This window comes from Melozone crissalis, unplaced genomic scaffold (genome assembly GCF_028551555.1).
Source record: "Melozone crissalis strain CALT ecotype California unplaced genomic scaffold, PUWL_Pcris_2 ptg000042l_1, whole genome shotgun sequence".
NCBI classification, from domain to species: domain Eukaryota; kingdom Metazoa; phylum Chordata; class Aves; order Passeriformes; family Passerellidae; genus Melozone; species Melozone crissalis.
This window is the reverse complement of record NW_026535820.1, coordinates 3,686,803-3,700,925: the sequence shown is the minus strand read 5'-3', so window position 1 is coordinate 3,700,925 and position 14,123 is coordinate 3,686,803. Positions and strand designations below refer to the sequence as shown.

Sequence of the window (14,123 nt, the reverse complement as noted above, 5' to 3'; positions counted from 1 at the left end):
ATTATACCAGGCAGTCCACAGGCATTGGAGATGCAAAACACTCCTCACAGTGCTATTTGTGCACAAAGGGGTTTTGGGAGGTAGAATTCCTTTCTGCCTTTAGAGTTGAAGTATGGGAGGAGAAGGAGAGTGGCATCAGGGTGTACCCTGTTCCCTTTGCTCAGTCATGTGCCCTGGGTCCAGAGACCAGACCCACCCCAAGAGCCACTGCAGGTGTCCCCTCCTGTGCCGCGCACACAGCCACGCACAAACCAAACAGATACACACAGACTGATACACACAATGAGCTGGTCCAGGACACGTCCGTGGGGTTCCTGACTAATGAGCAGCATGGATCTTCAGGTGGAAGCTGTAATCCTCCTGCTGGGGGAAGTGCTGGCCGCACACGGAGCAGGTGCAGCCCTTGTCCTTGCTGTGCGTGCGCCGCACGTGGCTGTCGTGGGCGGCGTGCGAGGCGAAGGCTTTGCCGCAGTGCTTGCACTTGAAGGGCTTCTCCCCCGAGTGCTGGCGGATGTGAGTGCGCAGGATGCTGGACGCTGTGAACGCCTGGAGGGCAGGGATCATCCAGGGCAGGAAAGGAAATGGAGTTGCAAGTAATTTACATGGCAATCCCCACCTTCAGCTAACCCAGACCCCATCAGAAGCACGTTATCCTAAAAATTAAGTCCTGAAATAGCTCACATTTCCATTCCTCAGGTAAGTGGAAAAAAATAATGAAAAGTCCCAGCAAGGAGGAATCAGAAGGCAACAGCTATTGCTATGCACATGTGGCTGAGTCCATGGAGATAGATGAAGATCAGAGAAGATTTCTGACCAAAGACACCAGTAAATATCTTCTATATGTCAGAGGGAAGAAGTCAATACTACCCTAATTAGTTTTGCAGCTCATTTATGTGTGAGAAACATAAAGCAGGCTTTCCCTACAGTTTTTGCTTTTAAGGTTAAACCCTTTGACTGTTTTGGGATTCAGCTGGTAAAACTCATCTTTGCAATCCACCATACATCATTTACAGGTTCATTTTTCCTGCTCCATCATACTCTTTCTGCAGGCAGAGTTTCCAGCCTGCTCTCCCACCTCTAACACTTTTGAGCAGCAAAGTCATAAAGACTTCTCCTCCATCTGGGGATAAAACTCATTAAAATTTGAGCAGGAATGTTGCAAGTTTCCCATGTTTTTCCTATTTTTTCTTATCCAAATAGAGAAAATTTCAGACCCTTCACTATTTGCAGACCACACAAAAGAAATACTCTCTAGTAAGTTTTCATGGCAAACAGCAATACATCTTAGATATCCTTTCACTAGGAACCTTATAGGACAAAAAGATCACAGACTCCTATACACAAGTCCTTAGAGGTGTATATCAGGGGCAAAAATATGTTTTGGGGAGAGAATGGTGATGCTGACCCAGCCCTGTTCCTTTAGTCTCACAATGTTCCTGAAATAAATGACCACTGATTTCCACCATAGGAGCTGGAAAAGCAAAGCCACTGTTAGAGGTAGAAGAGGAAAAGAATCGTAATTTTATAGGAGGAGCCAGTGAGGATTCATTTAAACAGACCCTGGTTTTCCAGCCTCAGAAATTATGGCTGTGTCCTAGGACAGCTGCATGCTGCAGCCTGAGGACAAACAGTTTAATCAGATCCAATCCACAACAGTCCAGCTAGAACTGGCTGGGGACTGGTCAAGTGTCCCTAGAGATCTCTTTATAGAGCAAGCCATAAAGCTCTGCCACCTCCTCTTATGATCAGAAGATTAAGGATGAGATTTCACCCTAATCTCTGAGAACAAGTATGTTTAGGATGATCATGGGGAGACAAAAAAATATAATAGCCAAAAGGAGTTTCCTCTAAGGGCACTTCAGCAGGACACTTCAGCTGTGTGCCAGTCATACACAAAACCTCTCTCTACAAAGTCAGGAGCAGGTTACCACTGCTGATGGGGCTTCTGCATTGCATGGACACTCCACAGCACTGGGAGCCCTACCAATATTCATCCTCCATCAGCCTGTGCATCCACATGCTGTCTGCTGTGAGAGCTGCCAGCACTCTCACAGGGAGAGCTCACCTGAATCACCCCTGCTGTGATGGGCAGTAACAGCAGAGTGCATCTTTGATCGGGGCTGTATGGTTCTCCTTGTGCTCTTTTTTAAGTGAAACCTTCATGCCCATCTGCACATCAATAACCTTGATATTTCAAGGTAAGCATGCACAAATTCATGTTGTGCAGGTTCATTTTATAGACCAAATCTGTTTATTGCAGTCCAGAAGCAGTGTCAATAACACCAAAAATTACCTATCTGATAAAGAAGTGGGATACTGGATATAGCTGCATGCTTTGGATGGTATTTGAAATGCTATCAAGCTTCCCTAGACCTTATTTCTGCAGCAGATCACTGAGCTGGTATGAACCACAAATTCCTTGTCAGATGGAGACCAGACCCTGTTTCTTTATTTCCCTGTCACCTTACCTCACAACTGTCCAGAATACACACTTACTCATCTGGTTACCAGTTCAATAAAAAGCATTTTCTTGAAAGAAAACAGAGAAGAGACAAAGCACAGCAGAGGGAGGGATGGGGCAGGGCTTTGCCTTACCTTGTTGCAGTAGACACATTTGTAGGGGCGCTCCCCAGAGTGAACCCTCATGTGTTTGTTCAGGCTGGAGGATTGAGAAAAGCTCTTCCCACACACAGAGCACTGGGGGAAAAAAGGAATAAAAGTTAAAAGGAAGCATGTAACCACATAGTTAAAGAGAAAAATGAAGCATGTGGATGATGTGCACATTTCTTACATATAATCTAGATATACATATATATTTATGTATTCATGTGTAAACACAATAGCAATTTTAAGCTGCAATAAACTGAAATACCCAGAAGTTCAGTCTGGTTTTAAGAACAAATTTACCTGCATATGCACATATATATATATTATATATATTAAAACCATGCAAAATCATTTGTGTTAAAATTGTTTCAATAAAAATTTGTTATTTTACAGAAGAGATAATATTGATGTTCAGTAATAAAAATCTGAAAATTTCTGTAAAATCACTTAAAATATATATAAACCAAGCCCCAGTTTTAATGAATAAAATAATCCTAAATTTACCAAGGCAAGGGAAAGGAAAAGGAATTACATGGTATTTAATACCTCATATTTATGGAATATTTTTTATCTGTTACAAATTCCATGCAGATATTCTGACATTGTAAGAGTGCCATTTTAGTTACAAAATATTTTTTCTGAAAAAATAGACATTGTAGGATGATCTATAAAATAGGTATTTGGAGAATTCTGAGACTGATTTAACTGTGCCATTTCAAGCACTAGAACTTGCCCTTCTCAAGCTTGTAGAAAAAGTCAGATTTCCCATTCCCAGTGCTGCTAGAGAAAACTGGTGCTAGAAGCAAGGTGTTTGGTGGAGATGAGTAAAGCGTTTTGAAGTTTTGCTTTCATCAATTGCAAATCTGCTTCATGCTGAATGTAAAACTTTTAAGCCCTGTTTGGTCCAACAGACACAGATAAAGCTGTGGTCTGTTCTCAGAAGGGTGGAGTGTGGAAAATAGACATGGGTGTGGGAAACAGACTTGAGACATCTCTCCCCTGATCCTGGACAAGCCAAGCACCTTTAAACACAAGTTAACCACACACTGGGTAAGAAAAGGAACACTACTCATACGCAATCATCCAAAAAGCCAAGGGGAAATTTTGTTTCTTTTTAAACTGAGACTCTGGGGTTAATTTTCCCAACCTAAATCCATTAAATTTCTTTAACCAAGCTTTGCTGCACATGACAAGCTCTTCCTGAGCAGTCCCACCAGGAAACTGCCAGGGAAACTGGAGGAGGAACAACGTTATCAACATCTTACCTGGACCAAAAAAAACCAATTCAATAATAAGTACCCTCAGAAGAGCCAGTGACTGCGGAGAGACCCGGGGGCAGGCTCACCTTGTGAGGTCTGTGCTTTTCGTGAACGTGGAGAATATGGATCCTCAGCCTGTCTCTTTTCTCAAAGGATCGGTCACAAAGGTGACAAGGAAATTTGCGGTCCCCCTGGTCCACGCAGCGGGTGTACTTGAGGTGTTTGTCCCGGTAGTACTTGTAGGCAAACACTTTGCCGCAGCGCTCGCACTTGAAGCTCTCCCCGGCTTCTGTACAGCAGAAGGGAAAGTGCCACCGCTCCGTTACACCACGGCAAAAGGGATTCAGGTCAAATCTGCATCCTTGTCAGAGCTGGGACCCCTACGGGGAATTTTAAATCTCTGACAGGGCAACGACTGTAAATTGATACTGGCAATATCATTAACAAAATATGTGCCGCGTCTCCTGAGCGTTCGCAGGGCTCTCCTTGCCTTTTAAAAGGAGGGGAACAAACGAGAGCCCACAGTCTGCTGAAATTATTCGGTTTAGCTACTAACTTCACCAAAATCAGAATTTCATCCTTGTATATCCATAAATAGCAAGGAAACATGCGAAGAAGCAACTCAGAGTCCCACATAAAAACTTCTCCCCATATGCAATCATCGTGAGATGTTTCTTATCAAGAATCGTCGGCAAATTTTACCACCATCCCAAAAGGAAAAAAAAAATGCACACCTTTTCTATGGTTTTCAAATAACTATTGAACAAAATAACATGTTTATTTGACTTTTTAAAAAATTTCAATTCATTTTTTACCACTGAATTTAGGAAAAACACCAGAAAATTTTCAGGCGTTTATACATTCTTTTTTATCTTTAGTAAAAATAGCTTTAGCTTAAGCCTTAAAATGAAATGAACAATTTAGCATCTGTCTGAATTAGACTTCAAGACAACAGGTACAAAATTTTCTATGTCAAATTTTCATGCAAATTTGCTTCTCTCTCTCTCTGCTGCAGCCGGCTGACCCATCCCTTCCCTGCTCCAGTTTTTCCCGCACGGGCACAAATCTGTTTTCTCTATACATAAGTTTTGCTTGTAGAATCATACTTTCTGTACGTTACAAGTAGAAGTACCCTCCCTGTCCCCTCACTGTCAAATGCAGTAAGTGCATTTGACATTTCTTTTGCAAGCAATACTGGCATTACGGGATCGGAACGACATCAGCCTGCCTCATTTACCGAGAGCGGTAATTACACGAAAGTCAGGTGTGCAATCCTGAGATGAAAATAGGACCAAAAGTGGAATAACCCCGAAAAGCCAATCTCCTCCCCAAACGGGACCCTGAACAACGGCGCTGCGGGGCCGAGGCAAGCCCAGCTCAGGACCACCAGATGTTTTACAATCGTCAGACCAAGCAACACTTCACACTCCCCGAGGAACCGCGGACCGGGAGCGAGCTGACGGCAGAATAACGAGGAGCCTCTCGCTCCGCGCTGCCGGCAGCCCCCGATGCAAAGCCCGGATTCCCGGCGCCGAGGGGAAGCTGCTGCCTCGGGGTGCTGGAAGGGGCGGCCGGGGATCGGCTCCCTGGAGGGTGGAGGGACAGACCCGAGGGACAGACTGCCACCGCTCCCGCGGCAGGACCGGTCACCCAGCACCGCCTCATCGCGGGCTCTGGGAAGCCTTTAAAGTAAAACGGCCGGACAAAAGTGGTGCTTGTGTTTCTTTAGCTCCCCTCGTGTGAATCTAATCCAGGCCAGGCACACGTCCGTGGGAATAAGGGGCAGTGTCGCTCAAGGGGTTGCTGGCAGGCTCACCTTCGGGGTGCTGCGGGGGTTTCTTCCCCTCCGCCATGCCCTTCAAGCTGATGGGGATGCCCAGGAATTGCACGTAGCAATCGCCGTACCACACCAGCAGCTCCTGGTTCGGGAAGATTTCCTTGCAGGTCTCGTAGAAGATTTGTCCCTGGCACTGGATAGCCGTCAAATTCTGCTCCTCGGGGAACCTGGCACAGTTCACCAGGGACATCCAGTTGCCAGCGGCACCCTTCCCGTCGATAAAGTGGCTCAGGCCACCGTATTCAAAGATCTGGCGAGCAGAGAAAAAAGGATCAGGTTTGACGTTCCATACACGTCTCGTTCTCATCAGTCCCACCACCCTCACTGGGCCGAGCCCCTCTTGTAGGCTACGGTAGAGGGGACGCCAAAAACCTCGCCCCGGCCCCGCGTTGGGGGTGCGGGGTGAGCCCGACGGTGCCTCCGCTACCTCCCACATCAGCGAGTTGTCGTCGTAAGTCTTGATCTCGCTCGTGTTGACCACTTTGCCTTGGAAAGGGCCGAAGCGGACTCCTTTCGGGATGGGGTCCGTACAGAAGACTCCGAGCTGAGACACGTCCCCGCAGGCCACCCGCAGCACCGAGAGCCCTGCGGGGGACAGGGGGCTGAGCGCGGGCCGGCGGACGAGCGGCGGGCGCTCCGGGACACCTACCTACCTTCGGGCAGCTGCAGCGAGTCCCGGTCGAGCAGCGGGGCGGCCGAGTCCGCAGCGCCTGCAAAAGCGGAACCTCTTCTTCAGCACGGCACCGGCCCCGCAGGAGCGGGTCCTACCGCCCCGACAAAGGCCGCAGCCCGAATCACCCCCCGGCTTTTTCCAGGAGTGGACTCGTAACGCAAGAAAACCACAGGGAAAATAAGTCCGACGTGCCCCCGGCGATGCCCCTTGAGCCTGGCTGCCTGCACCCCTTTTGGGACTGTTCCCGAACCCTCCCGCACACCTGGCTGCAAGGAGCGACCTGCCGCCCAGGGTCACCCTGTGCCTGGTCAAAGACCCCCTTACCCGAGCCAGCGGGGGACAGCCGGAGCCCCGAGATGGCGTGGAGATTCCCGGAGGGCTGGCTGCTCCGGAGTGCCCCGTAGAGCACCGCGTTGAGCTCCTCCTCGGTGAAGTGGTACCTGCAGCTCTGCCCCGCCGCCCCGTCTGCCCCCGGGCTGCGGGCAGCCCTGCGCGGGGGGCTCGGGTACGGCGGCGAGAGCGACCCCGGCGCCCCCGTCCCGAGGGCCGAGCCCTCGCTGGGAGGGAAGGGGGCCGGCAGCCTGGTGTAGACGGGCAAAGGAAGGCTGGGGAAAGGGTCGGGGGGCAGAGGGGGCGGTTGGCTCAGAAAAGCTGGGACCCTGCTGAAGGTGAAGGGAGGCAGAGGCGGAGGGGAGGAAACCAGCTCGCCCAGGGGTTTCAGGGGCTGGGAGAAGTCGGGGGCCGTCTCGAAGTAATGGGCGGGTGGGAGAAAAGAGGGGTAGTAGGAGGCGATGCCGGCGGGGCTTATCCCGAACGACTCTCCGCCGTCTCCGGGGACCGACTCGCCGGCCAGGGACAGAGCCATGTCGGGAAGAGCCGGGTCGGGAAGCAGGGGGGCAGACACCTGGGTGCTGCCGGCGCGGGGTCGCTCTGCGGGGCGGGACGGAGGTGCGGGAGCTGCCCTTCGCCGTCGGGGCTGGCGGGCAGGCCCTGCCGGCCCCCCGCGGCTATATCGGCGGGGCGGGGAGGGTGGGCACGGGCGGCCGCCCTGGGGGTCACACAGCCCCGGGGGCGGGCGGGGGTGCTGCCCCGACCGGCACGGCTACCCCGGGGCGGAGCCACGGCCACTCACGGAGCGGCCCGGCCGCCCCTCCCCACGTCGGGGTAGGGGAGGGGGGTGTGTGGGTGGTCCGGCCGCCCGGACCCTCCTTCCCTGCCGCCGGTTCTGCCCTCCGCCTCCCCAGGCCCGGCCCGCGGGCCCGGCCGCAGCCCCGTGGGCTCTGCCTCGCCTCAGGGCCGGAGGCCGCGGTGCGGGACTCTGCTCCCCACAGACCACCGCCTGCTGCCGGAGGATAGGGTGCCGCGGGGCAGGACACAGGGCTCCCACACACTGTCCTGGGGGCTGCAGGGGTGTGGTTTAAATATGGAAAGGCAGAAAACACCGCTGAAACCCCGGTGACCTGGACACACAGAAGCAGCGCAGTTACTGCAGGCTTCACGAGCACAGCTGAGGTGCTTTGACTCCAGCCTGGAGCTTCCTGTTAGGTGCTAAGCAGAACTGGGCTCCTGCTGGGGTTTCCATGGCTCCATGAGCAGGCCTGTGCTCACCTGCCCGGGATGGGACCAGAGGAGGACACCTGGCCCTTGCCTCCTGCAGAGGCGCTGGGTGATCCCCTGTCTATGGTTTCATCCCGGGTTTTTATAGGGTTTTCTCCTGCCTTCCTTCCAGGTGGATACATGGCAAAATTGCAATGAAAAGGGGACTTGGAAGGGGCTGGAGGATCCTAGGAGCCCAGGTGTTCACTTTGCAGAGTGTCATCCCTGCTGGTGCAGAGAGATGGAGAAATCTTCAGCCCAGGACAAACCCCATGTAGCGTGTGTTACTGCAGAGCTCCCTCTTGAGTAGCTCGTTGCAGCCTGGGTGACCCTGCACATGCAGGCATGGAGGGGAGGGACAGGATGGGCTCTGCTGCACTGTGGACAGCTTGGGGACTTGCACCCAGGGGGCTCTCTCAGAGAGAGGCAGCACAGGGCTTCCTGGGACACGGCAGAGCATGAGCCGAGCTGCACACAGACACAGCTGGAGTGGGGAACAGAGCCAGGCTTAGCTCCTGGAATTTTAAATGCCATTTCAGTGGTTGTATTTGGTGTGCCATAAAACTTAATTAGTATAGCTCCATGTGATCCCGTGTAAAATACTGTCTTCATCCCAAAGAAGGATGGGTTAGGAAGCACTTGAAGCAGCCCCAGACAGAGAAATCTCAGCTCCAGACACAGTCACTGCCTGCACTTGACCAGAGGTGAAGCCATCCTTTCAATCCTGATTTCTTATCTGGCCTGAATTAAGTGCTCTGAAATAGAGAGTTTGAGAAAGAATCACTGGCTGCCCGGGGCAACGAGGGTGTTCAGCCCTCATTCCTTCAGGCACTGCAAGTCCTACTTACTACAGTCTTTCATTTACAATCTCCCTTTATTTTTGCACTCAGGACATAAACATAGGACATAAACTCAGACAGCAAACATGGACATAAACTTAGGACTCAGGACATAAACTTAGACAGCAAACATAAGCACACAACCCCATTGGAGAGAGACAGAGCTGATCCAGTCTCCCTCAGCTGCCAAGATCCCTTCCACAGCCAGTCCAACACATCTCTGTCCCCAGAGTTGAACAGAAACATTTCTGTAGTCTGCATTAAACGTATTGGGCTAATTCTTCTACCTACAACCTCCTCCTCCATCCCAACCTCTGCAAGACAAAAGTGTTAAGTACAGCAGGGAAGCTAATATGCACAAATCTTATGGAGAAAGTAGGAATGAAGCCTTATAAAACTTGCTTGAGATAGTCCCTTAGCTTAAATGGCCTGATTTTTCAGTTTTTTCAGTTTTAATTTTTTTTCTAATTTTCTATGCTTTGTGCCAAACTTCTGTTATTTGTAAAACAGAATTGATGTTATAGTGCTTTAGGAAACTGTTTCAGCCAGGCATTTTAACACAACTTTATTGATGCATCAGTAGCATAAAAGTAGTACCAGCATTAAGCTGATTTACAGGAATAAGTCTTTGAGCTCTGATTGCACAGAAAAGTTTGAGTTATATTTAGAATTTAAGTGTTGCCAGTGAATCTGAAATCTTTTGGCAATGCTGTGTCCAGGTATCACAGCAAAGGAAGAGGGACTAGGGGAGACATGCTCACATTAGAAATTCAGGAGAAATGAAGTCAAATAAGTACAACATGAAATTTTAAAAGTGACATCATTATTTAAATTGTAGACACAACCAGAAACAAAAGGTTTCCTTTTTCTAGAAGCCTGATGACACAGAGTCCAGAGGAGGAAAAGCCTTGAAGCACCGTTGCCACTATATTGCAGATTAATCTTTAGATGCTTTAACATCCTCTAAGAGGTTAAAGGCATTTAGTGCATTAAAAAAGTCATGACCTCGGGGAGAGACGTGGGGGAAGCAGAAGGGCAGCCTTGCAGATGCATCCCCAACAGTCCAGTCAGTACTGTGGGTCTCCCTTCCCTGATTTTATGTCTTATTACAAAGTAATCAGAGAAGTCTGTTAGCCTCCCTTCCCTGCTGCAGGATTTTAGAGTGTATTCCCTCTTTGCACTGATGTGGGGATGCATAATTAAAATAAGCACCAAGGGACATCCCTGCAGGCTGCTTGCATAGCATTCAGTCACCTTTGGACACAGTGAGTTCTTCATCAATCTTACATCCACTCTACATCTCCCTTTCTCCAGGTTTAAAGCAGCCTGCCTCCTACACATTCCCAAACACACGAGTTACACCTGTGAGCATCCCTGCAATCCCCCAAAGACTACAGTGCCACAGCACTCCCTGATGCTCATCTTCCACATGTGGCCCAGCACCTACACTGATACTCAGCTGCAGCATGGACGTGGGAATCCCAGCAATGGCACTAGATGCTGTCATGGAAATAACCTGAATTGCAATTTAGATGAGGTCAGAGCATAAACAGTTTATTGCTATGGCTATAGAAGAGGATAGGTAGCAGAAGAGCAACTGAATCTGCTGTTAGACTATTAAAAAAAGGGGAAAAGAAAATTAAGGTGATTCAACTTTTCCTGTACTAGCTGTATCTTTAGATACAGCAACATTTTAATGGTGATACCATTTGCTCTTTGACTTCACAACAGTAATTAATTGCTCTCAAGTCATTCCAAGTACACCAAGAATAGAGAATTAACTGAAAAATATATGCACAAGAAAGAGGTGGGAAGCCAGTCTAAAATTTGGACCAGATCAATCCTGTCATAGAGATGCAATCCTCTTCCCTTTGTTGGAGTGTGCCACTGAGTAAACACGCAAGCAAAGGCAGGAATATCTGTTGTTCTTGTGTTTTAAAGACACTTTGCCAACAGTTTGCAGGGAGCTGAATAAATTACTCCAGTCAGGATCACTGTGGGACCTTCCAGCATCCTGAGTAGTTGCAGAACTAAGTGATAAAGTGAAGTATAGCCTGAAACTTGGATAGGAGACACATTTTTCAAGCAATTGGCGAGTTTTCCTACGTTTCCTCCTCTGTCTTTGTAGGAATATCTCCTAGGGAGAAATTCCTGGGCACATCACAGAAGTTGGAGCAGCTTTACCTCCCCAGCAGTTGTATGGGACTGGGTGAGTGTCACAGTTTCCCCACTCTTTGCTACCTTCTTCATTCTTAAATGAAGTCTCAGTGAGTGGTGGTTGAGTAGTTTAGAGCATATTCAGTAGGACTGACACATTCCAAGCAAAGTTCCTGCTGCTGTGTGAATGAGCTTTACCTCTGGCTGTCTGGTGGAAGAAGGGTCTGAATGCTCTCTCAGCTCCTTTCTTTGCACAGAGCCACCCTTTCATCATTGAGTGTTCCTGCCTTTAGTGCCTAATTTCAGGGGAAGTGGAGGAAACACCAATTGGATGGCATTCAAACTGTCACTTGGCCTGTCCCCTGCACCCAAACTGCTGCTGTTCTTAAAGCCAGAATTTTTAAAAGACCCACAGAAGGATTCCAGCTCCTTGGCGTTGGAGAAGTAACAGAGCATTCATCCCATTGGAGCAGGGAGTTATCTGAGCATCCTTGGACACAGTGACAATCACACTGGCTGACTCTGGGTTTTCCTGCCCACCCTCCCTTGTGTGTAAGAACCATGGCAGCATTTGTCTAATGCAGCAGCCATGGTTTACAGGTTCACCCAGCAGCAAAGTTGAGCACAAATGCCACAGACACACAGACACAGGATGCATACAGAGTACACTGACAAGTTCAGTCACACAGATTGCCACGAACAAGGTGTTAACCTCAACTGCACCCACTCGTGGTACCTATGTAAGACATAAACACAGCTAAGTTTCCACCTCTTCTTTAATTGGTAGAGCTCTATGTTCACTGGAAAGCAAATCATGCCCTCCCTCTCTACGCTCACAAACACTGATTCATGGGTGGCCTTGCTCTGGGCACAGCCCTTCTGCCTGCCCAGTATCCCTGCCCACAGTCTCAGCTCTCACAATGAGCTTTTCAGGTCCTTTACTTGCTGGCTGGTGCAGCTGGATGCACCAAATGAGCACTCCACCACATTCTGGTCATACTCCAGGGTACAGTTGTCAGATTTCACCCTTTCAGGCAGAATGTTCTGTTTCAGCCACCAACAAATGTTTCACTAACTGTCCTTTAAGATCCTCTACTTGATCTTAATTTTTTTTTTCTCCTGTGTGTCTCTCAAACTTCGGATCAGAGATTCTGTTTTTCTTTTGCCATCTGCCTCACACAAACTGAAGAATACAACCCACTGAAACTGGGGAATTACAGCTTCTGGACTCCAAAATGCTCCTTAAACATAAACCCTGTAATGCAATCAAGTGTGGTGTTTTTTCATATCCAAGGTAAGTATACAGAACGAGAGACTGAAGAGAAGAAACAAGATATACAAGGGCTTCCTCCTGGTCACAACAACTGGCTTAAGCCCACCATGCTGGCTGAGGCTGGAGTCATGAGCAGCAGTAACAAAGGAGGCTCAGACTAGAACCTGTCTGAGAAGGTTTAATGGGGTCCATCACACCACCTGAGTCTTTAACTCTTGGTGTGGTTTCTTCTTCAGATGAGAGACATCCCAAGAACCTGTCCTGAAGTGGCAAAGAGCTCAATGCCCAGCTCTGAAGGACCACTGTTCATACAGGTTCACTCACACTAATTCACACTTGGACCTTTCCTGACCTACATCTCCAAAGGACTTCATCAATTTGTGTTCATTCTTCCTTCTTTTAGCTGATTTTAGAGTAGGACCTCTTACTGTGGCTCTGGGCTGACCTGTGTTAAAAGCTGGAATTCAGTGCCAGCAGAGATTTCAAAAAGGTGATATTACACAAGTCATACATACTCACTACAAGCACACAGCCAACAGAAGCACTCAAGGCTGCTCTGAGTTCTGCTTTCTTCAGGACAAGAACGGATCCATCAGGAAGGTTTCCCTGTGATCACTGTTCCAGGAGACAGGGTGTGAGTTAAGAGGCCCCACTCGGGCTGCACTTGGCATCTCTATCTCCACATTTCACAGCCCCAGAACCAAGGCAGAGGGCTGATACCCCTGGCTGCTCTCTGCCCTTGCCACAGCCTAAGCCCAAGCACACACGACATGTAGCCCTCCTTTTACACTGAACAACACATAAAGAACTGTGAGTGGTGAGCAACAAGCTGGGGAACAATTCACAGCTGCCAGGCACCCCTGTTCTATCCCTGTGAAAAGTCCAGTCTGCGAGACTCAAGGCACAGTTTACCATGAGAAAGACCTTCAAAAGGCAGAGTCACTTTTTCTTTGGTCATGATATCAGGTTAGAAGAACTTGTCCATATGTCACATGCACTGGTGTCTGACAACAGAGCTTGATCTAGAAAGTAAAAGGCAGCACTTCTCTTTCACAAAGCCTGTTACATCAGAGGTCATCATGAGCTCATCGTATTTTGAAGCCAGGAGTCTTAGCTAAAACTTTTGTATCTTCTTTTCAATATTAATTAACTATAAGAATGTCTAAAGGCAAGGTTCCCATTGGAAACATTTTGCCTCTTACTACATGGATATTTTTTCTGCTTGCTTCCGACTCCACATTGGGAAGAAACTTCCTTTCCTTGCATTAGTTTCCTCATCTCACCATCATTTTGCTGAAATTAAGAGAACTGCAGGATAAGCCTTGTTTTGGTAGGAACGGCAAAAGGTTACAGGTGTTTGAAGGTCTTTAAAATAACTTTAATTTCTAAAATTTTTAATGTAAGTAGTTTTTCTGCCTCATCCATTTCCCAGAGACAAGATAAAATCATTCTTTACATTGTACATTCTGGAATGCTACAAGCATTCTTGTAGCTTTTTTTTTTTTTTTTAATTGACCAATCAAACCTTTTTAACTGTCTTAAATCCACCATTTGGCATGGCAAGGAGAACAAACCCGTAACTCTTTATCATCTCCACATCTGAGGTCAGCCTCTGCTGACACTGCCATGAAAGATGCCCATTTTATCCTGACTGATAAAAAAAAAAGTACTCATAATGAACTGTTCTCATATTAAGCCAGGTGATAAGCATTTTCAGTCAATGCAGCCCTGAAAAGGACTTGCAAGTAACAACTAGCTGGAATTTCAATTCATTACCAATGCCTGCTGCTTTTTTAAAACCTAGCAATCCATCTACCCTCCAATGCTTTAGTGTTACTTCTTATAGCCTTCTATGAACAAATGAAGACACAACAGAAACCTG

The 14,123-nt window shown here is 48.3% G+C and overlaps 1 protein-coding gene across 1 annotated transcript; it reads right to left on the bottom strand.

Moving 5' to 3' along the window:
- Positions 1-318: 318 nt before the first annotated feature.
- On the bottom strand, positions 319-7,241 carry PRDM14 (PR/SET domain 14). The gene is given in 7 exon segments (XM_054285409.1): positions 319-546; positions 2,596-2,697; positions 3,953-4,155; positions 5,683-5,953; positions 6,131-6,508; positions 6,693-6,913; positions 7,004-7,241. Coding segments are annotated over 7 exon segments (1,641 nt in total).
- Between the last annotated feature and the right edge of the window lie 6,882 nt (positions 7,242-14,123).